The 22,418-nt window shown below is 50.5% G+C and overlaps 9 protein-coding genes across 9 annotated transcripts; 4 read left to right on the top strand and 5 right to left on the bottom strand.

Moving 5' to 3' along the window:
* Positions 1–208: 208 nt before the first annotated feature.
* alkB (oxidoreductase, 2OG-Fe(II) oxygenase family) lies at positions 209–1,361 on the bottom strand (the record flags this gene model as incomplete). The annotated part of the gene is made up of 2 exons (XM_056719435.1): positions 209–996; positions 1,067–1,361. 2 exons carry the CDS (start codon positions 1,359–1,361, stop codon positions 209–211), a joined length of 1,083 nt encoding a protein of 360 aa, XP_056583570.1.
* A 359-nt stretch (positions 1,362–1,720) lies between these two features.
* On the top strand, positions 1,721–2,872 carry nimX (cyclin-dependent serine/threonine-protein kinase CDC28; the record flags this gene model as incomplete). Its single annotated transcript, XM_056719434.1, has 4 exons — positions 1,721–1,769; positions 1,832–2,337; positions 2,399–2,562; positions 2,614–2,872. The coding sequence occupies 4 exons, from the start codon at positions 1,721–1,723 to the stop codon at positions 2,870–2,872; spliced, it is 978 nt and encodes a 325-aa protein (XP_056583569.1).
* A 791-nt stretch (positions 2,873–3,663) lies between these two features.
* N7517_001703 (uncharacterized protein) lies at positions 3,664–6,403 on the top strand (the record flags this gene model as incomplete). The annotated part of the gene is made up of 6 exons (XM_056719433.1): positions 3,664–4,095; positions 4,160–4,346; positions 4,403–4,928; positions 4,987–5,092; positions 5,140–5,331; positions 5,384–6,403. The coding sequence occupies 6 exons, from the start codon at positions 3,664–3,666 to the stop codon at positions 6,401–6,403; spliced, it is 2,463 nt and encodes an 820-aa protein (XP_056583568.1).
* A 357-nt stretch (positions 6,404–6,760) lies between these two features.
* N7517_001702 (uncharacterized protein) lies at positions 6,761–8,378 on the top strand (the record flags this gene model as incomplete). The annotated part of the gene is made up of 2 exons (XM_056719432.1): positions 6,761–6,951; positions 7,007–8,378. 2 exons carry the CDS (start codon positions 6,761–6,763, stop codon positions 8,376–8,378), a joined length of 1,563 nt encoding a protein of 520 aa, XP_056583567.1.
* Positions 8,379–8,662: 284 nt separating this feature from the next.
* Positions 8,663–11,884, bottom strand: N7517_001701 (transcription factor domain-containing protein; the record flags this gene model as incomplete). The annotated part of the gene is made up of 8 exons (XM_056719431.1): positions 8,663–9,581; positions 9,637–9,792; positions 9,841–10,065; positions 10,114–10,246; positions 10,321–10,514; positions 10,567–11,559; positions 11,653–11,735; positions 11,798–11,884. The coding sequence occupies 8 exons, from the start codon at positions 11,882–11,884 to the stop codon at positions 8,663–8,665; spliced, it is 2,790 nt and encodes a 929-aa protein (XP_056583566.1).
* Positions 11,885–12,244: 360 nt separating this feature from the next.
* On the bottom strand, positions 12,245–13,420 carry N7517_001700 (lactoylglutathione lyase GLO1; the record flags this gene model as incomplete). The annotated part of the gene is made up of 4 exons (XM_056719430.1): positions 12,245–12,420; positions 12,479–13,225; positions 13,281–13,328; positions 13,375–13,420. The coding sequence occupies 4 exons, from the start codon at positions 13,418–13,420 to the stop codon at positions 12,245–12,247; spliced, it is 1,017 nt and encodes a 338-aa protein (XP_056583565.1).
* Positions 13,421–14,488: 1,068 nt separating this feature from the next.
* On the top strand, positions 14,489–15,631 carry N7517_001699 (uncharacterized protein; the record flags this gene model as incomplete). Its single annotated transcript, XM_056719429.1, has 2 exons — positions 14,489–14,955; positions 15,010–15,631. The coding sequence occupies 2 exons, from the start codon at positions 14,489–14,491 to the stop codon at positions 15,629–15,631; spliced, it is 1,089 nt and encodes a 362-aa protein (XP_056583564.1).
* Positions 15,632–15,993: 362 nt separating this feature from the next.
* On the bottom strand, positions 15,994–17,631 carry N7517_001698 (PH domain protein; the record flags this gene model as incomplete). Its single annotated transcript, XM_056719428.1, has 3 exons — positions 15,994–17,268; positions 17,324–17,449; positions 17,512–17,631. The coding sequence occupies 3 exons, from the start codon at positions 17,629–17,631 to the stop codon at positions 15,994–15,996; spliced, it is 1,521 nt and encodes a 506-aa protein (XP_056583563.1).
* A 1,272-nt stretch (positions 17,632–18,903) lies between these two features.
* N7517_001697 (arrestin family protein) lies at positions 18,904–20,943 on the bottom strand (the record flags this gene model as incomplete). Its single annotated transcript, XM_056719427.1, has 5 exons — positions 18,904–19,779; positions 19,836–20,261; positions 20,312–20,630; positions 20,687–20,830; positions 20,882–20,943. 5 exons carry the CDS (start codon positions 20,941–20,943, stop codon positions 18,904–18,906), a joined length of 1,827 nt encoding a protein of 608 aa, XP_056583562.1.
* Between the last annotated feature and the right edge of the window lie 1,475 nt (positions 20,944–22,418).

The following is a 22,418-nucleotide window of genomic DNA, read 5'->3' as shown; positions in this document are numbered from 1 at the left end:
CATTCGTCTCCAACAAAAAGATAAGAGTGCTTTGTGAATGATAGCAACGCTATTGGATATTGGATTGCGATATTTGACCGGACTCATTATAATAGCACAACTGTCTCTGTGCTTGAGTAGCTCATGATAGAATGCGGTCCACGTATCCACGTATGGACTAAGGAAAGAACCTTTCTGAGGACGTTACTAACATCTGGTTTTCCCATTTTCAAATACGATCTGCTCTCTCTTCGGTGGCCTGAGTGGTCGTCATTTGCCGAACGTTCAGGTTGACCCGTTTGCTGGACATCCAACCCTTCCACATCTCGTATGGACCAGGCGGCATCCCCGGAGCAGATTCTCGAGATGATGGCCAGTTGGCCAACCATTTCGGGCAGGTAGAGGGTAGAATCTTCGGAACTCCATGCCAGGCGAACCGCGATTTACCGTTCATGTAGACAGTATCGCCTGACCGAAGCCGAATGATCTCGCAACCATTCCCATCGTCGTGGCTAGCCAAAAACAATCCATCACATCCAAAACTCACGCTGATCAAACCTACGTCACACTCCTCACTCACGTCCCGGTGCACGCTCAATGTATCCCCGGCGGAATAGAGATTCAAAATGGCAGCCTGGGCTGAGGTTGCTGGGAAGGCTGCACGTAACACCTTTGCGATATCCGGCGGGAACTCCGGCGGAGGTCCAGAGGGGTATACTTTGGCAGTCCAGTCGTACTGTCCACCTAATGTCACCCAGCGCAGCTTTTTCTCCAAGAGATTTTGAACCGTTACAGGCTTGTGCACTTGAGGATCCTTAGGCTGGAAAGCACGAGTAGGATCATCTGCGAAGAAAGACTTGGGCATGTGGGTGTCTTCTGATTCTTCGGGGTACGTCACATCGTAGTGCAGGTGTAGGTTCGTCTGATGCTCGGGGTTCGGCAAATCTCGGTGGAATAGGCGGGAGAGCAATTCGATCTGGATAGTAGGGGGGAATAAGGCGGGAATCATCAGGAGACCTGTCAGGAGGTCAGGCATGGCTCTTTCTCCTGCTGGGTCAGTTCCAAATTGAGGCGATACAATGCTAACCGGAAATCGATTTGTGAGCGTATACTGGAATATCCTCAGTCAGAGAAGCATCTTCTTCTGTTGTAGCATGGCCTCCACGGAAAAAATCATCAAATGCCAATCGCAAGTCCTGGCTGGACATATACTGCTCAATCGTCACATCGTCGGGCAGTTGGTCGGGATCGATCCGTTGTAGGTCGAGGATCCCCGGATCATTGTCAATCTCGGACAAGGCAATCTTGGAATATTTCTTGTAGCAAAGTCTCACAGGATCAGGAGGGCGATCATAAGCACTAAGACCCTTAATTTGGGCCATGGCGAGAAGATGAAGTCAGAGAGAAAGTTGAACATGGAATGAAAAGGTACGCGCTTCACCGCCCTATGATAGGCGCGGGGGTTGTTTGTTTTGTGTCTTTCTCTCCCCACCATTGAAATACTGTCTTGTCAATTATCTCTTCAACAAATTACTTTTTTTCGATCTCCAGGTGGAATTTGGAGAGCGTGCTGCTCCAGCTGTTCTCAGAGATCAATATCCTCGGAGTAAGTAGTGACTACCTCCTCTCCTTGCTTCCCCTACAAATTCTTCTTGGCAACATCCTCCAATCTTTGTCAAATTCCCATTCCGGCCTTTCTAGTTTGAAATTGTTAATCTCGTTAATAGCAGAAAAGGATCGGATGTCGGCCACCATGGATAATTATCAGAAAATTGAGAAAATTGGCGAAGGTATGTACCCTTGACGCGACTGTTGTCACCCACAGCCCAACTCACGCGTTGATGCTCCATAGGCACCTACGGTGTGGTCTACAAGGCCCGTGAACTCAGCCATCCCAATCGTATCGTTGCCCTGAAGAAGATTCGCCTCGAAGCCGAAGATGAGGGTGTCCCTAGCACTGCAATCCGCGAGATTTCCCTCCTTAAGGAGATGAAGGACCCCAATATTGTCCAGCTGTTTAACATTGTCCACGCCGATGGTCACAAGCTCTACCTTGTCTTCGAATTCCTCGATTGCGATCTTAAGAAATACATGGAGGCTCTGCCTGTTAGTGACGGTGGCCGAGGGAAGCCTTTGCCCGATGGATTGGGAGGTGTCACCCTGGGGCTGGGCGATGCAATGGTCAAGAAATTCATGGCCCAGCTTGTTGAGGGTATCCGATACTGCCATAGCCACCGAATTCTGCACCGTGACCTGAAGCCCCAGAACTTGTTGATTAACCGTGAAGGCAACCTAAAGTTGGCCGATTTCGGTCTTGCCAGAGCGTTCGGTGTTCCCCTTCGCACCTACACCCACGAGGTATGCATTGCATTTTCGATTACATCGATTGCAATTTTCCATTTACTAACTCAATCTACAGGTTGTCACATTGTGGTACCGTTCTCCAGAGATTCTGCTGGGTGGACGTCAGTACTCCACGGGTGTTGATATGTGGTCGGTGGGCGCCATTTTCGCCGAGATGTGCACACGCAAGCCTCTCTTCCCCGGTGACTCTGAAATTGACGAGATCTTCAAGATCTTCCGGTAAGAGTGGTTTCGTTCTATTCCATGTTCAACTGTATTAACGGATTACAGCATCCTTGGTACCCCCGGTGAAGACATCTGGCCCGGTGTGACCTCGTTCCCCGACTATAAATCCACTTTCCCAAAGTGGAAGCGCCCTGATGTTGAGATTGTTCCCGGGCTGGAGGAGGCTGGATGTCAACTCTTGGAGTCTCTGCTCGAGTTTGACCCTGCACACCGATTGTCGGCCAAGCAGGCCTGCCTCCACCCGTACTTCCGTCACGGCACCGCACACTACTCCGGACGTGGCCCAAGTAACGGCTACCAATAGTGTAACGATTCCTCACATTTTCTGTGTAATATTATTCACAGTGGGGAATGATATGGGGTTTTCTTTCTCCTCTTTCGGCGTTCAATGGGGAGTGATATGGAGGGCGGACTTACAGGATACGAAGTGCTTTAGTGAATAACAGGCGTACATACCCTTTCTACCCTGTAACCAGTGAAAAAATGATGTCACTATTGTAGCTTTCTCAGCCTCAGGTTAATAGCTGCAGCTTGCAGGGCGGCATGTCAGCTGAACTTCGCCCCGGGGCCCCACACATTGGAATGCTAAGCATTTCCAAGTTTACTTGCAACCTTCCTGTCTCACATCTCTACGGAGTGCTTTGAGGCCAATTGTAATCCAGTCTAAGTATGACTCGGAATTCATGCTTATTCGTTCTGTGATTTCTAGCAGGGAGCTGAGAAGCGAGGTGGGGGCCGAAAGCACGATGTGTTGTCAGATTCGCTCATTCGTACACTAGTCCAATGCACATGCAGCCTTACGAACCCTGTTACGGACACCCAGCGAATCAATACGAGGGAATGAAGGCTGAGGCTATGTTTATGGCTCGGAGTGGCCGTCTGAGGGGAAAATTGGGGAAAGTCTCCCCAATCTCTTATTTCGAAGAGCAATCCCATTCTATTTCCATTCGTGATCCCCATGTTGGTTCATTAGTGTGCTATAAGAGAAATAGCCGCCCAAGGGTTCCCACCGTGCTTCCCCTCAAACAAAAACAACAGAAAAGAACCTGAAAGCTTAACGAAGCAAAGAAAACCAGCCCAGACACATCCGAAACCATGGAGTTCGACGACGAGATGGGCTATGCCGTCGCAGGACCAGGCTCCTCGCGCTCAAACAGCCGACCGCCCCGTCCACGCTGTCAAGCACCCCAGGAATCCGTCAAGCAGTTCTGGGAACAATTCAACACCAAGTACCCGGGCAAAGTATACACGGTGCTGCCGGACAATCCGTACGCACGGACTCGGGCCAAGCGTGTACCCAGCGGCCGTATCCAAGGCCACGAGGCCGTCAAATCCTACGAGCAGGCGCGCCAGGAATGTCAAAAATCCGTCGACCGTATCGTCAAGGAATGCGAGCGTGTGAATCAGAAATATACCGACCCCCACTTCGATATCGAGCTGGATCTAAAGTCTGGTCGGAGACACTATCTCGATGGGTTGGATAAACCGAATACGTATTTTAGACCCCGGGGCGTGAAGAGAGTGACCGTTAGTTCGAAAGCGATCTGCCATGAAGTGATTGGATTATGGGTTGCTAATGACATTGGTATAGGAAATCTTTGAGAATCCGCAATTCTTCGTTAATGGGCCTACCGCGTCAGATGTGCGGCAGGGATATGATGGGGATTGCTGGCTCATGGCTGCGCTTTGTACTATGGGCAACAAGGAGGAGCTGATCCGGAAAATTTGTGTTGCTCGCAATGAAGATGTTGGGATTTACGGATTTGTTTTCCATCGAGGTAAGCGTGTGCGCGGAGTCCGATCAGACTTGGAATCATGCTGACTTTTCAATCAGACGGCGAGTGGCAACAGTGCATTGTAGATGACAAGCTATATCTCCGCGCAGCTGACTACGATGAATCTGTGGATGAGCGACCCCTCTGGGACGACATAACTCGAACTGATACGGAGGAAGAGTACCGGCGCGTCTGGCAGACGGGCTCGCGGGCCCTGTACTTCGCTCAGTGTGTCGACGACAACGAGATCTGGCTACCTCTTTTGGAGAAAGCCTTTGCAAAGGCCCATGGAGACTATTCCGCGATCGAGGGTGGTTTTGTTGGGGAGGCTCTCGAGGATCTCACCGGAGGCGTCACGTCTGAGGTCTTATCCAGCAATATCCTAAACAAGGACCGCTTTTGGACCGATGAACTAATGAAGGTCAACAAGGAATTCCTGTTTGGTTGCGGGACGGGCATGTTTTCAAACTGGTTAGATCCTAAGTACCAGGGTCCACCTAGGGATCGCAAGGGCATCGCGGAGGGCCACTCCTATTCCATCATGGAAGCCCGAGAGATTGATGGGCATCGTCTGTTGCGACTCAGGTATGTGCATCAATGTGCTTGTTAAAAGGCACATGAACGAAAAGCTCACATCACCTAGGAACCCATGGGGCCGCAAAGAATGGCATGGTGCCTGGGGTGATGGATCCAAAGAATGGACACCCGAGTGGATGAAAGTTCTTGGCCACCAATTTGGCAACGATGGTGTAGGTATTAATCCATCGCTTTCACTGAATACGCTGACCTAGCCCAGTTCTTCTGGATCTCTTATAAAGACCTCCTCAGGAAATACCAGCACTTCGACCGGACTCGCCTTTTTGGTCTTGAATGGACCATTACCCAGCAATGGACTACCTTGAATGTTCCCTGGTCTGCTGATTACCACGGCACCAAATTCATGATGGATGTGACCAAGAGTGGTCCGGTAGTCATTGTCCTATCGCAAGTTCGTTATGCGCTATTTACTCCTGCTCTTGCACAGTGGCTGACAGACACAGCTTGATACGCGTTATTTCAAAGGACTAGCCGGCGAGTACAGCTTCGTGCTCAAGTTCCGCCTGCAAAAGAAAGGAGAAGAAGATTATCTCGTCCGCAGCCATAGCAGCCACTTCATGGGCCGATCTGTCAACGCCGAGATTAACCTTGACCCGGGTCAATACCACGTCCTGATGAAAATCACAGCCTTCCGCCACGAAGGCGTAGACTCGACCGATGAAATTGTCCGCCAGGTTGCCTCGACCAGAAGAGAGAAATTGGTGCAAGTAGGCCTTTCATATGACCTCGCGCATGCGAAGGGAATGGTGGGCGAGACAGAGGAAGAAAAGGCAGAGCAGGAGCGTTTTAAGGAACTCGAGCGGAGAAAGCTTCGCGACGAGATCAAGAAAAAGATGCAGAAGGCTTGGATCTTCAACCAGAAGATGAATGCCCGACAAGAGCGCATGGAAGCAAGGCGCGTGACCCGCACCCCCAGCGGCAGCTCCTACGATCACAATCCCGAACGTGATTCTATCCCCAGCCAAATTCTGGCAGGAAAGTCAGTAGAAGATTCTCCCGTTGATGCTGCAAGCATCTCAAGTGAAATCGGTGACCGCCGTATCAACGGCTCTGTCCCGATCATCCACGTCAACGGCGGCCAGGGCCTGCACGCAAGACATGCAAGCAGTGGCTGGCGACGCGGGGCCGAGTCTCCACGTCCCAGTCTAGACACTCGCTTTGCTACAGAGACTCTGGACTCGAGTGACCTTGAGATACTAGAAGGGTTCGAATTCGACAGCGATATCGATATGCCTCCTGGCGAGGCGGATGTGAAGAATCACCCTCCGTCGATGGACCATGATGGGCCTCCTGTTGACCCGTGGAATGCTGTCTGTGTGGTTGGGTTGCGGGTTTACTCCAAGGATCCGGAGTTGGTTTTGCAGGTTGTGCGTCCTGTGCCAGAGGATTATATTGAAGCTCCTCTGGACCGAGACGACCCTGCGGCGTCGGCAACTACATCTCAGCGAGACCCTTATTTGTGAAGAGACTATTGGAGCAACTGGCTATCTGTTTAGTGCATGGCCCATAGCCGGTATTTTCGGTTTATTCAAATTGGAGAGCAATACAAAATTGTCATTCGTGCATGATTGGCTTGCATATGTGGTCCTTTGCTGTTGGATTGAGGAATGATGTAGAGAATATAATGTCATTAGAATCCAGATTGCATTGAACTTTACCGAGATTAATATTATCTTCGAACAAGCGTCATTACCATTCGAGTGTTTTAATGTTGAGATCTTTATCAATGGCCAGATTATTCAGGCATCCGCAGGCACCCACTACTCGGATCGCAAGGCCAACAGCTAGATTCTTGACAAGTTTTAACAAACATCAACGGCATGTTTAATAGTGCTATGCGGGATGTTATCTGCTCGTCCCGCGGCATAGCCCTTTTCCTGCGTCGCAGCAGAGGAGCTACGCGCATTTCCGTCGCGTGTTTCCAGAGCTCGCGATATTCGACCGTTTCATCCGATTGCACAGATGAGACAGTTTCTCTTCCTATTGGAAATAATGGGTCTATATATCTCCAGTAATAGATGCCCTTGATTATCAGCCCTAGTCATACATGCTAACTTTGTCCCCAGAATTACGCGACCGAGCGCGTTGAGCCGGCCTCAGCAGGGGCAGTCTCCAGAAGGCCCAAATATAATCCTCTACCTTCCCCCTGGACCTTTGTTACAGGGCAATGGCGAGAGCGGATCTCAAAAACATGAAAACTCTGAAATTGATCACCAAAAGACTGGCGATACCAACATTTGGGACTCTGCAGTAGGTTCGCCCCAGCATGTCCTAGCATCTACCGCATCTGCATTAGTAGTCACAGTCAACTACCGCCTCGGGGATATACCAACACCTATTTCCCCATCTTCAGATAAAAGCTCTATCCCACAAGAGCCAATTGAAGCCCCAAACCAAACACTGGAACCCAGCAACCCAGTCACCTCTTACAAATACCCAACCCCAGTCCACGATACCCTGGCCGGATTCGACTGGATCCGAACAAACCTCCGACCATCCCAACTAGCCATCTTCGGCACACACGTCGGAGGCTCCCTAGCGCTTATGCTAGCTCTAACAGAAGCGCAATCCATCCAAGCCGTCGCCGCCGTAGAACCTATCTGCGACTGGCCCGGCTTAGATGAATACTGCACGCGCGAGAGCACCACCACAACGCCCAGAACAGGAGCGGACAATACCACCTCAAGCTCAACATCCAAACACAAGCGCCAATCAAGAAAAAAGGCCCCCGCACCGCCAGATCTACTCCCCCTCCTCGAAGCCCGCTCAAAATTCTTCTCAACACCTGAGCGCTGCTTCGACTCCTTCTCCTCACCAATCCTCTTCCTCCGCTCTGCAGGCCGGGACGTGCCACGCGTATTCCCGCAGTATCTCACGGGACCGAAATACCCCGTCCCCGTGCTGAAGGAGACGCGAAGCACAACAGCCGAGCAATACGCTGCCGCGGATGGGTCGATCTGGGATCGGGATGTGTATCCCGATATGGATGCCGACGATGTCGAGGATATTAGTGGTACTGTTACGCGGCGTCGGAAGGCGCTTTCGCGCTGGCCGCCGTATGGACTGGATTATGGGCTTAGTGGGGATACGTGGTCTGGGCCTGGGGATGGGATTGGGCGGTTGGAGATGGCTTTGCCTTGGGTTCGGATTTTATTGAGAGAGGATGGCGATGCTTTTGCTTCGGGTTCTCTGTCTTCGTCTGCGATTGAGATGAAGAAGAAGAGTAGAGAAGGGGGTTCTGGGTCTACGGTTCTTGCGAGACAGGCTGATGAGATGGTTTCTGCTATGCGGCGGGCTTGCTTTTGGGGGCGGGAGAAGGGGGTTGGGGAGCGGAGGGTTACTTTAGCCCGGGTGAGGAGGACTGATGAGAATGAGGGAGAAGAAGTGGGTGATTGGTTTGAGGGTGTGTTTCAGGGAAGGATGGATGATATAGATTAAAACTGGTTGCAATGAATATATGATCGGATTGAGATATGGTATTGTGTGCAGAAGGAATGCATAAAGGTCCCAGGTTTGAAATGTGGAAATGTGAAAATAATGGTACATTTATGTGATCGCCTTCCAGTGGAGTGATATATATCAATCGATTATGGCATGTTCATCCAGGTAACAGGGTGTGAAAAATTCGACGACTCGGTGGAATAAGTACTCTTGACAATGCTGTGAATAATCAGACGAGCAAAGCAAAGAACAGCGTGACTATTCAGTCACCCAATATGAATTCATGGCGGCATTGAGTTCCTATAGTTTTCCGATGCCCACCATCCATCAATCGCCGCAATGTCTGATAGCATGCTGGGGTCCTCGGGGAAAGGAGGAGAAGGAATCTGGCCAATGCCATTTAATGCGTTGCCATTTTGAGTCTCTGACAAAAGACGCATGTCCGAGTTAGGGATCCAGTCTAGATCGCCTAGCTGGGAGTCGGGAACTGGGACGGGGAATGGGGCTTGCTGTTGATAGGAGTTTTGCTGGTGATATTGGTGATGAGGAGGCATGGTTTGCTGAGAAAGACGGGGGTATTGGTTGCTTGTCACAGGTGCTGTTGGCTGCATATGGGGACGGGCCTCAGAAATAGATAAACGGGATTTCTTCCGCGAGCCGTCTACGCCGTGAGCATTGGCAGCACGGGGATTCTGTATGGATGGCTTCTGTAAGCTCAGCGACGCTAAGTTACCACTGCTGTTTTGACGTTTCGTCGCGGAGCCGGATCGGCGCATGTTTGCTTGCCAACGTCGCTGGAGGGTAACAAGGTAGTCGCGGGTACGCTTCGCATTGTCGAATGATTGGCCCAGTTCATCGAGAGCGCGGAAGCATAGATTAAGATATGCTACCATTTCCGCGTTTCGGGGATAGGTCGGACTGTCACCCTGTTTGACTGGACTCATTGGGGAACTGGATACTGTGACGAAAAGAAGCATGAGCGCTGCGCTGAAGATTATCGCTACGACTTGGTTGTTCATGCGGCGGAATGTGTAGTGTTTTTCGAAGAGTTGGAGTAGTCGTGCGATGGCAGTGGCCGACTCTACGCACATGCGCCGCGCGTGGTGATACCCGGGACCTTGACGAGGACTGCGGGGCTGGATATAGCTTTTTGAGAGCCATGGACGGTGGAAGAAGATGATGATCTGGTGGTATTGCATGCTGCAAGATACTGTTAGTATGATTCCGGGTGGCTATTGTATTGGAACAAACTTACTGGAGCATCATCAAATGAGGCAATATTGGTGATTTATCATCGTCCAGATTAATCTGAAGGCTAGAGGGAAGATTTGCTTTCCAGGCGAACAAATCTTCCGTCACTTGATAGCAGATCCTTTGCAAGTCGTGCCGTGAGATATCGGAACATCCATACCTAAAGACATGTTAGCATTGCCCTGAATGGCATGCAAAAATCACATACAAAATATGACCAACTGGGGAGATCATCTCCCATAGAACGACAAATTGCCTGCATATTAGCTCCATAGGGTTCCTCAGGCCGTTCTCAGATAGCGCATGACTAGCTTTATGGCCGTATGGATGCCAATTTTCTTCCTTTTCAGGACAAAGAGCAGAGCCAGGTTTTGGAACCCCTATGTCCCCAGCGTTCATGCGGAATGGGCGGCCCAAGTAGAAGCCCCAAAAACTAGTGATCATTAGAGATATTCATAGTATAAAAAGTACGAAAACTCACTGGTCTGCGACATAGCTTCCCCAAAAGGTTGCACGGCGTACATCAGCCTCGAACTGGGTGATATCGCCCTTATTGATGTACGCCGTCATATCTAGGTGCAAACCAAGATCGAAAGCGAGCCGCATAGACATTCCTGTACAGCCATTGGGCAATGAGCGTTGATCATTTCGCATCTCCAGAAGATTTACTTGCCGCTATACAGCCAACCTCGAGCATCGCGATTCGATGCACCCTCGTGGCAGCTCATAATGACAAGGGCCTGAACAGTAGCAACACAAGGAGAGTCGAGTTCAATCTCCAGAAGGGCCTTGGCACGATCTGCGAAGAATTCGGAGAGAGACTTGGGGAAAGTGATGAACGTAGGGTGGTAGCGTGCCTCAAAGGCACTCCCGATCGCACACCTGCAACAAGTCAGTATATCACTTAAGCGCCGGAAAATGAAGGTGGACTCACATTGCATTGGTCAAAACCTCCGAGTAAAATGGAGTATCATCCAATTCATTGCGCCATTTAGTTCGTGCTATCATGAACATCTCTTTGTCGACGATGTATGTACTGGGATTTTGCCAGGTGAAATACAACTCCACAAGATGATCCTCTAAGGCTTGATCAACAGGCTGACCAACCCGGAGGTGATTCAGAATATCCTGGCCATCGTGGCGCACAGTGCGTGCGTCTGGTCGTTGCCGCTGCTGTGTCGCAGACACGTCCACCAGATTGAGGTTGGACGTGGCACCGTAGAAGCGCAGATGGCCATCTCCCGCAATTTTCAACGTGCCAATTCGGTGCGACAACTGTTCTATAACGTCATTTTCTGCCTCGTCCTCTTCGCCACTGTCCGAATCATTTTCTCCGTCATTGGGTAGCTGGCCTAGCAAGACTCCCGGCTGCTGGGCCATGTCCATGCCAAGCTGGTAGCTATCTGGGCTCAGTTCCGTGTTGATGGGGATTTTAGGCATTGTAGCGACCCCCGGTCCTCCGTTGAGATTGGCGTAAATCGTGTCCAGACTTTCAGCAGTTGGCAAAGTGAAGCCCCAATGGACGAAGTTTTGATTTTCGGAGGCGCCTTGTACCATTCCAAATGGATTCCAGCCCTCGGGCGATGGGACCTTTCCACTAGATGGAGTATCTTGCGTTGGGGATGCACCAGAAACTGCCAAATTGGTGGTCGGGGTTTGTCCCTTGGGATTCAAGGCAGGCGGATCTTGCGGCGGGGATTTGCTTAAGACCCTAGAGGCCGTTGGCTCATCCGGTGGTGGCTTTTCATCGGCCACTGCTGAAACTTGAGGGAATGCGCGCGGGATCTGGAGGGTATCCAATACTCTGTTCATCCCAGCCTCATCCTCTGGGTTCATTGGCGGTGGCTCTAGCCCCTGCTCCCGGATAAAATGACAAAGCTGGTCAATTCGGGCCGAGAACAACTCCGTTGATGCTCGAAGAGACACTCTGGTTTAGATTAGTCTTTGGACATTCAGTGATGTATGCCTATGAGGGCTGCTTCGACATTTAGACACCTTCGAACTGCGAAGAAGTACTTACTTGCGCTTATCGTCTCCATGTTGGTATTTGCATTCTTTCCCCTTGCGCTGACAATTTTGGCAGTGCGGAGTAGCTCCATCACACTGGCAGCACGTTAGATTCTTTCAACTCCCATTTAGGCTTTTTGCAGGCTCAGAGCACTCACCCTGATTTTGCTCTCCCGACATGGCACACAGGCGGTAGTGACATGTTTACGGGGTGTCTTTTTTGTTTTTTCTGGATCAGGCGACATGATTTATATAAGTTCGAGGCCCGATTCTTTCAAGGGCTGAAGCTGGTTGTGGAGTGTGTGGCGATGAATCCCCGCAGATAGGAAATTATGATCACTGTTTAATCCATCCCGGCTGAAATTCTCAAAATTCTCATTGTCAAGCCATTGGAAAAGGAAATTTATAAATCGCAAAAGGGTCTCTTCAGAGATCAAAATGTTCTGGGGGCGGGGTGGAAGAGGATCCACCGCAGCCTATGAAATGGTGGGGGATAAGCAGAAGGCTTTGGTCAAGTGACATCCAATCTAAAAAAAAGAGTATACGAGGAGTTATACATGTATTGGCTAGAGTAGTTGTACATGTATTGGCTAGAATATATGTAACTACCAGTCTCCAGTGCGCTTGATCCCCTCGTTCTGTACTACCTCAATCCAATATCCATCGGGATCCAAAATAAATGCAATGTTGTGCATCCGCCCGTCAGTCAGGCGCTTCTTAAAGTTCACATTCAGAGACTCGAAGCGCTCACAAGCAGCCGGGAGGTCGTCAACAGAGATACCTGATTCAAATTAGAAACCTTGGGAAAAGAATTAGAAGTCGTGTGATCATCCACTTACAGATATGACCGAAACCTTGGGGCTCAGTGTTACCGTTATGGTAGACAGGGCCCTCCTGCTTCTCGGTGCCGTAGTTCCAGGTCAACTCTAGGAGACCTTCCCATTCCGCCACTCCATTGCTGTTGCCCTCCTTAATCTCTGGGTTGGACGCCGGGTACCCCAGGAAATACAAGTTGAACTTGTTCTCTGGGTTCTCAATGGTGCGGACTAAAGTCATGCCCATGGATTCCTGGTAGAACTTCAAGCTGGCTTCGGCATCTTTCACGCGCAGCATGGTGTGGTTCAGTCGGTAGCTGCCCGGGTCGGTGGTGGTGCTGAGATTCTCATCGGAGCGACGAATAATCTCAACCCAGTATCCATCGGGATCCTTGGCGAAGGCGATGTGTCGCATACGGCCTTCGCTCAACTTCTTCTGGAAGGGGTAGCCAGCATCTTCAATCCGCTTGCAGGCGGCTTCAATGTTATCAACCGAGATGGCAATGTGGCCGAAACCACGGTGCGGCTCGGTGTTTCCGTTCACCACACTGTAGTTGGGGTCGTTCTCAGTGCCATAGTTGTGAGTCAATTCTAGAACGGCATTACGATCGGTCCAGTGACGGGTACCCTGGAGAGAGGCGGGGCCGTCATATGCCAGGAAGTAGTTGCAGAACTTCCACTCAGGCATGTCAATCTTATTGACCAGATTCAGGCCAAGGAACTTATAAAATTCCACGGATCGCTGCGGGTCCTTGACCCGCATCATCGTGTCTATAATGTCCCTATGTCAGTGATTGTGTCGAAAGAAATTGAATGGTCCACGAACGGTTGAGCTTATAGGTGGAGGTATCGGAAGCCATGGTTGCTAGAGATCCTGATAACGTCAGTAATTAAGCCATCTGAATATGAATTATGCTTACTGATTGGTACAAATCTTTGTTGGACGGCAGAAAGACGAGCGAGCATTTTAGAGAGGATGGAGGGGCGAAAGAGCTTTTTGTCAGCCGTGAGGAGAGTGTGGGGCACATGACGCTATATCCGGTATGAGATAGCTCTTATAGCTTATAGAATTTATTGTACAGATGTGTAGATACATAGATGTATAGATGTATAAGATCTGAGATCATATTCTATAGATTATCATGTGTACTTTTAAGCTATATCTAGTATGGTCTGAAATAGAATTGAAAGCTTAGAGCTATATAATATAACATAAACATTCGATAATATAGGTAATATAGACAAGGATAATATAGTAATAACCTGATTTTGAGCTAAACAATATTACAGGATAGCACAGAAGCTGAGATGCAATAGCTCAACGTGTTAAAACGTCATGCGGGAACTCCCCACGGGACCTCCAATTCCTCTTCTCTCCTACCTAAACACCTCGAACATTGAAACTCACACCATCGAACCCTCCCGAATTCATCCAATCCGACCCCAGTTTCACATAGGCCAGGTTCGTGGAAATCCTCTTGCATGTTCCTTCACACTCTCTCCCCCGCTCCCGGTTGATCCCTTTCCTACCATTGGCCTCATCCTCCCCCGGGCTTCGTGTCGCATTCCGAACGGTCTCTCAATTTTCGACTTTCTCATACTGCCGCGCTTAGCTCTCGCTTTCCACGTATCCTCCCCCTCTTCCTCTCCCAATCATGTCTCTGCTCATGTACACACTTCGCCCATATTTGCCCGATCGCTAGGGTGCTCCCATTGCGGAGCCACCTCTCACACCTATCTCATGACATCCTTGTCGTACCGGGGCTAATAAAGCTCTCTTTCCCTGGCTTTTTTTTTCTCTGTGCCACCGGAGGCGATTGGAATTATCGTGACTTTCCATTTGGACCAGAAAGCCCGGATGCGCATTGAGTCAACGGTTCTAAACCGCTGCCTGTTCCCCTCATTCCCTGTCATCTAGCTGGCCAGACCCCAGCTATGAGAACAATACCTGCTTCCATCGTGCCCTCTATTCATTGATTTTACTTTTTTTGTGGGGAATGAACAGTCGCGCTATAATCTCTGCGGAGTCTATCAATGGGTGTGAAGATGGCTGAATGCGAATCTCCTCCAGTTCCCGGCTTCTTTGATTCGATCTCCGATTGCTCCTCGACAACTACACCTACATCTACCTCCCAACCTCCCTTCGAACCAAACTTCCTACCTTACTGGGCCCGTTACGAGACAAAGTGTGCTCAAAACCTACTGGACTACTCTGACGAGCCGATCGAATACGACCACGACGACGAGGACTATCACGACAACTGCTTCTTTTTCCCGGAAGACTGCTCGTGGACACCACAAAAAGATCGCATAGCAGAGGAAGATCCCGTATTACAGCAGGAGGAACCCGAGATTCAGGAGGAATACACGCCTTCGGTAGGCCAGGACACCGACACCGACACCATGATTCCCGGCCTCCCCGATATAAAGATGCTGGACGCAGAGGCGCTAAGCGACCTCTTGGAAGACAACCTGTCCCCGCCGGAGATCACAACGATCATGTATGCCCGCCGTGCATCCATCGCAAGAAACACCTAATAACCATATCTCTCTAGTGTCTTCGCAACAAACGGCGCCGTCTTCGCCCACGGCTCCTCCCTCTCCTCACGCCAACTACGCAACCTCAGCGCAACCTACGGCGCCGCCTACACATGCTACGCCAAGACAGCCTCAACCGGGAACCTAACGGGCGTCAACCCAGCCAGCCATCCCTCATCCTACGTGACCGCTAAGTCAATGTCACTAGGCGACGTAGGCTCGATCGTCTTCGAACTAGACGACTCTGTCGCCGTGGTAACGCGGATCGCGGATAAAGTTCTCGTCGCCGCCGTCGGTCCATCCAGACTAGATACACCGGAGCCAAACGGTGCCACGAACGCCGACTCCCTCGCGGACAACGGTGTCCTTGATGCTGGGAATGGAACTTTGACACCTGAGGGCTCACAGGGTGATATCTCGCGCACACTGGCATCTGTACCTGCATCTCCGACCCCGGCTCAAAACGGCCACCGAGACCCGCAGCTTGAGATCGACCGTAGCGCTGATCTTGCGCGTCTAGCTAGCTTGAATCTCGCCGCTTCGCCGGCCGTCTTACTTGCGCTGGAGTCTAAATGCGCCGCGCTAGGACGTTTTCTTGGGGAGAAATTGGATGATCTCGAAAGTCCTGAGGATTTCTGATGGGAAATGAAAATGTCCGCAGCTATGGATACTGGGACCTAGCTAGCCCATGCCTGTGTGTGATTTCAGCATAGGCTATGATATGATTCGACGACACATTTCTGCCCGCTTTGTGTATTTGATAGTTAAAGGATCTTCGATCCGATTAGCGTTGATATTTGATTGCATTTGTGAAAAGAAATTCATTAAGAGGTATATATCAAGTTGAGGGTTGTTTCGCTCTCCGGATGGAATGAAACGCTACACCCTAATAAACAGATGAGATGCACATGCGTTATATAAGTATGTTGGGAGGTTAATGCAAGTCCAAAAAAAACCAAAAGAGCTTAAGAATTTATGACTAAACAACGAGGAAATCCATCTCATGACTTCTCCACAGCGGAGCCGCCGGGCGAGGTGTGGAAGTGGCTAGCCGTGCTGGCCGTGCGGGTAATTCCCGCAGTCGGGCTAGCAGAAACAGGGGAAGCAGCAGTAGCCTGAGCAGCCTGGGTCTTCTCCATTTCCTCCTCGGCGTAGCTGGGCGGCAGTGCCTGGCCGGACACGTTGCGGGAGGGGCTAGTAGAGCCGGCAGGCGAGGTGGCCGTGGGAGAAGCGAGGGTCGTTGCAGCAGCAGCCAGCGCCGGGCCACGGGTAGCCTCCTTAATAACGGACCACCACTTCTCAGCGTCGTTGGGGGTGTGAGCCTTGAAGCTGAGCTCGGTGTTTGTGTGGAAAGCGTTTCCGATTTTACCGCTGGAGACGTCTTTGCCCTTCACGTTGAACTTGATGCCGTCGATGGCGCCGACGACGCAGTCTGGCAGGTACAGCGAGAGCTCGGGGGCGGGGTCGCGACGGAAGTCGTCGTTGTCCTTGAACTCGTGCAGATAACGTGCCGGCGAGACGACGTAGTAGCCCGTGCTGTAGCCCTTGATGACGGCGCGCGAGCGACGCTCGAGAGAACCCTCGATGAGAGGCTGTGTGGAGCGGTGGTCCATGTTCGGGAAGGTGATGCTGGAGAAGGAGCGTGGGGGTGAGTCTGGGTTGACTAGGGTTGCGTCGTTGCGCACGCAGAAGTTGATCCATTCGAAGTCCGGTGGGATGCGCTGGGCGGTGCCGAGGATGTCGGCGTACATGGCGCGCTGGCGTTCGAGTTGGCCGCCCATGTGCTGGTGGAATTGCTCCAGGGTGCCTTGGACGGTTTGCAGGACGTGTGCTTCGAACTGCTGGAAGGAGTTCTGCACGGCGAGAATATCCTGGCGGTGATTGTTCTCCTCGTTTACTTGGTTGTTTAGACGGTGGTTGATACCGCGCTTGAGGAGGTAGGGGTCGTGGTGCTGCTCGATTTTACCGGAGGCGGCGGCGTCGAAGGAAGCGGAGTTCTGGCCTAGGAGCTCGATGTGCTTCTGGGTTAGACCGCGCGCCTTTTCGACGGCCTTGGCTCCCTTGCTAGCACCGCTGCTCAGCTCCTTGGTCTTGTTTTTGATCTCTTTGTGGAGACGCTCGAGGGTCGGGAGCACGGCGTTCTTGAGATTCTTCTCGCCGTCCATGTACATGGTCACCATTCCCTGGGTGTTGTTGCGGAGGTTTTCAAATAGACCAGCCACGCCGCCTGCGCTGGAGCTGAAGTGGTGCCCCTCCTTGAGTGGTTCGTTCACGGCCTATTCCCATTCTTTGTCAGTCTTGGTTACTCCCGCTCACGGAAGAGGCACTGACCTTCAAGATCTTCTCATAATCCTTGGATTGGGACTTCTGCACTTTGGCAGTGACAGAGAAGTAGTCCTCGAGATATCCGCACATATGCTTCCAGGCTCGGAGACGCTCAAGCAGGAGATTGGTGGTCTAGTAACAAGCACTGTCAGTCCAAGCTACTCCTTTTCTTTCAGGGCATCATGAATACATACCTCACTACTATCAGTTTCGGGGATAGCCTCATCGTCACTCATGGAAGTACGACGAGTGAAGGCGCTGCTCACGGTACCAGACCGCTGAGGCAGCTTCACATCCGCAGGGATCGTGGACATGACGGAGAAACGCGTAAGGTAGATCGGTGAGTTCGGGATCCAATTCAATCGATAGTTAAAGAAGTCGAAGCTATCCCAAAACCGGGGCTGAAGAGTGATGTGGCTCAAATGAATAATTGGGGGGGTTAATAGGGTGGCTGTGGAAGACCAAGGTGTGGGGGTTACGCTAGTCTATGGCCGGACTAGTCTAGTTAGCACTTAGAGATCCATAAACGGAAGAGCATACTTACAAGTTGACAGTAATAATATCCCTGAGATGTTAGGTAAAAAGGATTAAAGCGGGAGAATTCATTCTTAACCGATCGACGTCAATGAGGTCACCGTGCCCCTCAGCCCAAAGCCACAAAAACCCTAGGCCTTGTGGCTTTTATCGCCAACTCAAATATTCAAGTTATTTAAAGGGGCCTGGGGTTATTTTCGAATTATGTCATTTTGATTTGAGTGACATGTACATTTTACAATGAGGCAAGTAGTGCTAGCAAGGACAAGGTAACTATAGCTTCAACTCTAACCAGACCTAGAAGAACATAAAATATATACAAGGTATATGATAATCAAGACTAGCCAAGGCCATATGTCAATGGACCCTCCAATGTTACATCTATAAGCGAAACAATCCCATTGACACTGAAAAAGAGTCCTCGAAGTCAGGGTCAGGGGGAAGATTAATTACCTAATACGATCGACAGCTAATTTCCTAATCGGGTAATGATATCATCGGTGCCGATGTTAAATCTGTTAAGCATTGAAGGGTTCGATCTAATCGACAAAAATAATTAAGTACATGCGTTCAAGGCTTCGTATGCGTGGCTCGTGCTAATGGGTATGTGTTTTTTTTTTTTCAATGTCGTGCAGCTCGTTCATATCGGATCCCTTTCGTAAAGTAGGAAAAAAAAGGCAAAAAATTCAAAACACCGCGCGTGACCATCTATGAGAAATATCCTTGCCCGTCTATGACCGAACGCCTGAGGAAAAATGATTCAAGAAAAGGCAAAGAAATAAGATGTCCGAAGCTGGCGCGGGTGGACAGTAGAACGAGTCAGAACAATGTTGAGTGAGTAGTTCCAGATTGCCCGAGCCTGGGGCTCGAAAGGGGGGGGCAGTTAATGCTTGGGTTGGCCGTGATCGGTCGTGGAAAAGGAGATGAGAAAAGTGGAGGAAAAAAGAAAAGGTGGAGGGCGGTTCGCATCTCAGTGTCCAGCACTGGTACGGAAAGAAAACTTTTGGTGGAATTCGAAGGATCATGCGTGGATCGGGGGTCATGAGCACACCTCATACTCTGGCGCGAGCTTGCACAAGTCTAAGTCTGCGGTCCTCATCATCAGCATTGGTGCCGTGAGAGTGGAAGAAGCCGGGGCGAGTAGGCACCTCTAGGGGAGTTGCAGTTCCACTTGCACGGCCGCTGCGGATGTAAGCCTGCTGGGGAGACTGCGGGACCGATATCGTGGGAAGGCTGCTAGCGATTACAGCGTTGTAATCCGGGAGACCGGAATCACGCGGACGCACGGCGCAGCGCACTGCAGTCGAATAACTGGGAACCCGGCTAAGAGTCTCCACCTCATCGTACTGGGGGTGAAAGGGAGTTGCCATGCCCGAGGGAAGGACCTCGGGCTCCACCTCATCGGATGGCCGACGAGAGAGTTCCGGACTGCCATGGCTGTGTGAGTTTGATCCGGAGGACGGTCCGAAGTAGTCATTAGGGACACCCAGTTGGCGATGGATGTGGTGAATGTCTATTGGGGATTGAGATCCATGGAGCGCCTCGCCAGGAGTGACTGTACCAGGAGTGGCGGGGTGGTGGAAGGGACTTGCGTTCAGGTTTGTGAGACGATGATGCAGTGCCGAAGCTGAGATATCGGTGTTGGTTAGGGCATTCATGGAGGCGAGGTTCTCTGACGATATGTTGCGACTGAGAGGAGTGAATGGCGTGCCCGGACCACTGCCGGGGCCTGGTGTGCGATAGCCGCTAGGATCCAGCTCGCTATACAGCTGATCGAACGTGTGCTCGCCATAAAGGGGAGGCGCCTGGTGCGCGAACTCATCGACGGCGATTCGGGTAGATTGGGGGGTCTGTGCAAGAAGGTTGTTGTTGTCGTCGATGGCAAGGTGTGGTGAGATGAAGATCGACACTGGAAGCGTTGCCCGGAGCTGCATCGAGATGTTAGCCAAATAGAAGAATAGTCAATCGTTCTACTATTACTCACCTCACTGACGTGCCCGTCGGGGTTGTGCAGCTGAATACGGAACTTCAACTTGTGGCGGACTTTGATCCCCTTGGTGTCTGTATCCTGCAGGCAGCGGGTCAATGTCTGGGGCATATCTAGGATGCGCGTGCATTGGTATCCCTCGGCGGTTTCATCGATGACTTCAATGTTGTCCTCGTCCAGCTCATGCTCGTCGGTCAAGATCGTCCTTGTGACCTTGTATGTGTTTCGAATGGAGTCAGGGTCTTCCGGATTGAGGGTCAGGTCGTGACTTTCGATTAACTGTGACGTAATTTGGCCGATTCGAAGACCCTTGAGAAGCGGAATCAATTTGAAGTCGACGTGGATGGCGGTTCCGAAGACAATGGCTTTCGTCGGGGTACTGATGGAGTATTCAATCTTGTTGGGCCAGATGTTGTCCACGGACTATGAGATTCGTCAGTACAAATATATCACTTGAGCCGATAACCACTTACCATTGCATGTGATAGCTCGAGGGCGCTGGGATCCAGAGTTCGTATGATCCTGAGCGGTTTGCGCGCGACGATGTCCTTGACGTATTTGCGGCCGATCTCGGCCTTGAAGCGGTACATCACCCATGTCTCGGCAAGACCTTCCACACTTTCGGGCATGGAGCCTTCAAGTATCACATCAAAAGGGTACTCATAGTTGCCTGCAGGAAGGACCTCGGTTTTTCCTTTGCCCGGGTCCCGGAACGTCCAAGTTTTCTCATAGAACACACGCTCGCGCCATGACTTACGGCCACCGGCGGCTGCACTAGATGGGAGTTGCCAGCTGTGGAAATTTCATGTTAGTGGTGTTGATTCGGACTTGGGAAATGCGACACATACCAAACGCGGGACATGCCCGTAAGCTGGAGTCGGAGGTGTTTAATGGTGAGCGGTTCGGACAAACAGAGGATCAGAGTGCCCCGCAGATGCGCGCTCGCAGCTTCATGTTCACCGCCACGAAACACGATGTACTCATCATTCAACCTAGATAATGTCAGATGTGCAGTTCACATGAGCTGCAGGTCCCCCACTCACCTAATGTCAAAGTACTTGGCGCTGCTGGCACTCCCGCCACCACTGAAGAAGCTGAGAGCCATTTTTGAATTTGCCCGCAGCAATGGGCTGTCAAGAAGGTCGGGAATAAAGATATGAAGAGGAGAGAAAAGAGTAAGAGGTAAAAGAGATTAAGCCTGGTAAGTAACTCGGTATGTCGGTATTTTTTCCGTTTTTCTCTATCGCTGATCTACCGGAACATGGCCAGATACGCACGGCTGGTCCGACTCGCGGGTCCTCAGTGGAGTGTGCCGGAAGCGGCGATTTATTATTTTTCTCTTTTTTCTCTCTTTTTAATTCTTTTTGCAGTGGCGAGTGAAACTGACTAAGCCCATGAAATAGGTGAGAAGTTAGGCTCCGATTGGCTTGGCATATAGATGAATAAATAGAAGAGAGAATACAATAGGGAAACAGTGAGATTATAAAGGATTTAAGAGATTTGAGAAGAACCCTAGAACCGTTTTAGCCGGTTAATCACATCAAAATGAGTACCTGGTCTTTTACGTCAGCGCTATCATATGAATGTCAGACCTCTACATACTACCTAGGTCCATGCACATGTTCCTGTTGTACTCCGAATACTCCGTGGAGCATGTATATTCACTTTGTTAGATCACCTAGTCTCTTTGCTATTAAATACAAATCGCATTTTACTCAGAATCAAATTCGAATACTATCACATGAATAAAACCATCAACTTACCCCGATCTTCCGGGTCTTTATTTACCCATTTTATGCATCGCGCCATGCAATGTTGTACATTCCTCGGGATCACCCTTCCCGCATGCTTTAAAGATCTCTTACGATGCACAATGTCAACGCACATATCCCTTCTGAGTTACACAACATGAAGTATTATAAGGTTCATACTTCAGAACTTGATCAACTTAAAACCCCCGGTATGATGAAAAAGGCATCTATCTACAAACTATACCCAAGCCTGTATACAAGATATAATATGCATACCAGTCGTGGCACATATACTGCCTGTCACCTATCAGGCTCTGGATGGCGCCACTCAAATGAAGAAGACACCTTCCGCTTACATCGTCAGCCTTTTTTAATCCCTATCCAACTACCGCCCGTTCACGCCAAGGGTTGGCACTCCAATATGCCAATCCTGTCCACATACACTGACAAATGCAGTTCCAGAAAGGGCGGTGTCTCCCTGCAGGTGGCGTGCCTGAAAATCCATGCAAATGCCCGCTGCATGAAATCTATACGTACTCCGTACCTTTGACTTTAACGAGGCAAGCTTGGCCTATCTTAATCTCGGAGTATGCGGAAATATCCGTCTAACCGAACCCAACACTTACATCACTGAGCGCGGTAAGAGCGGGAACCTGGTCTGATAAAGCTCCACCTAGCTGTCAATGCCCGTGGCGTTGTGATAGGTTCAAAGCGGGTCATATTGCGAAAGATTTCAACCTTGGAAGGGCAAAACCAAACATAGATAAGGTCTCCAATACAAACAGCTTATTACGGCATGACCCACTTCTGCGGACTTGTTTCGGGAACT

The sequence above is a fragment of the Penicillium concentricum genome, assembly GCF_028827145.1.
Source record: "Penicillium concentricum strain IBT 3081 chromosome Unknown utg000001l_segment0_segment0, whole genome shotgun sequence".
In the NCBI taxonomy this organism is placed as follows: Eukaryota; Fungi; Ascomycota; class Eurotiomycetes; order Eurotiales; family Aspergillaceae; genus Penicillium; species Penicillium concentricum.
Note: the sequence above shows the minus strand (reverse complement) of the source record. Positions and strands in the feature narration are given on the sequence as shown.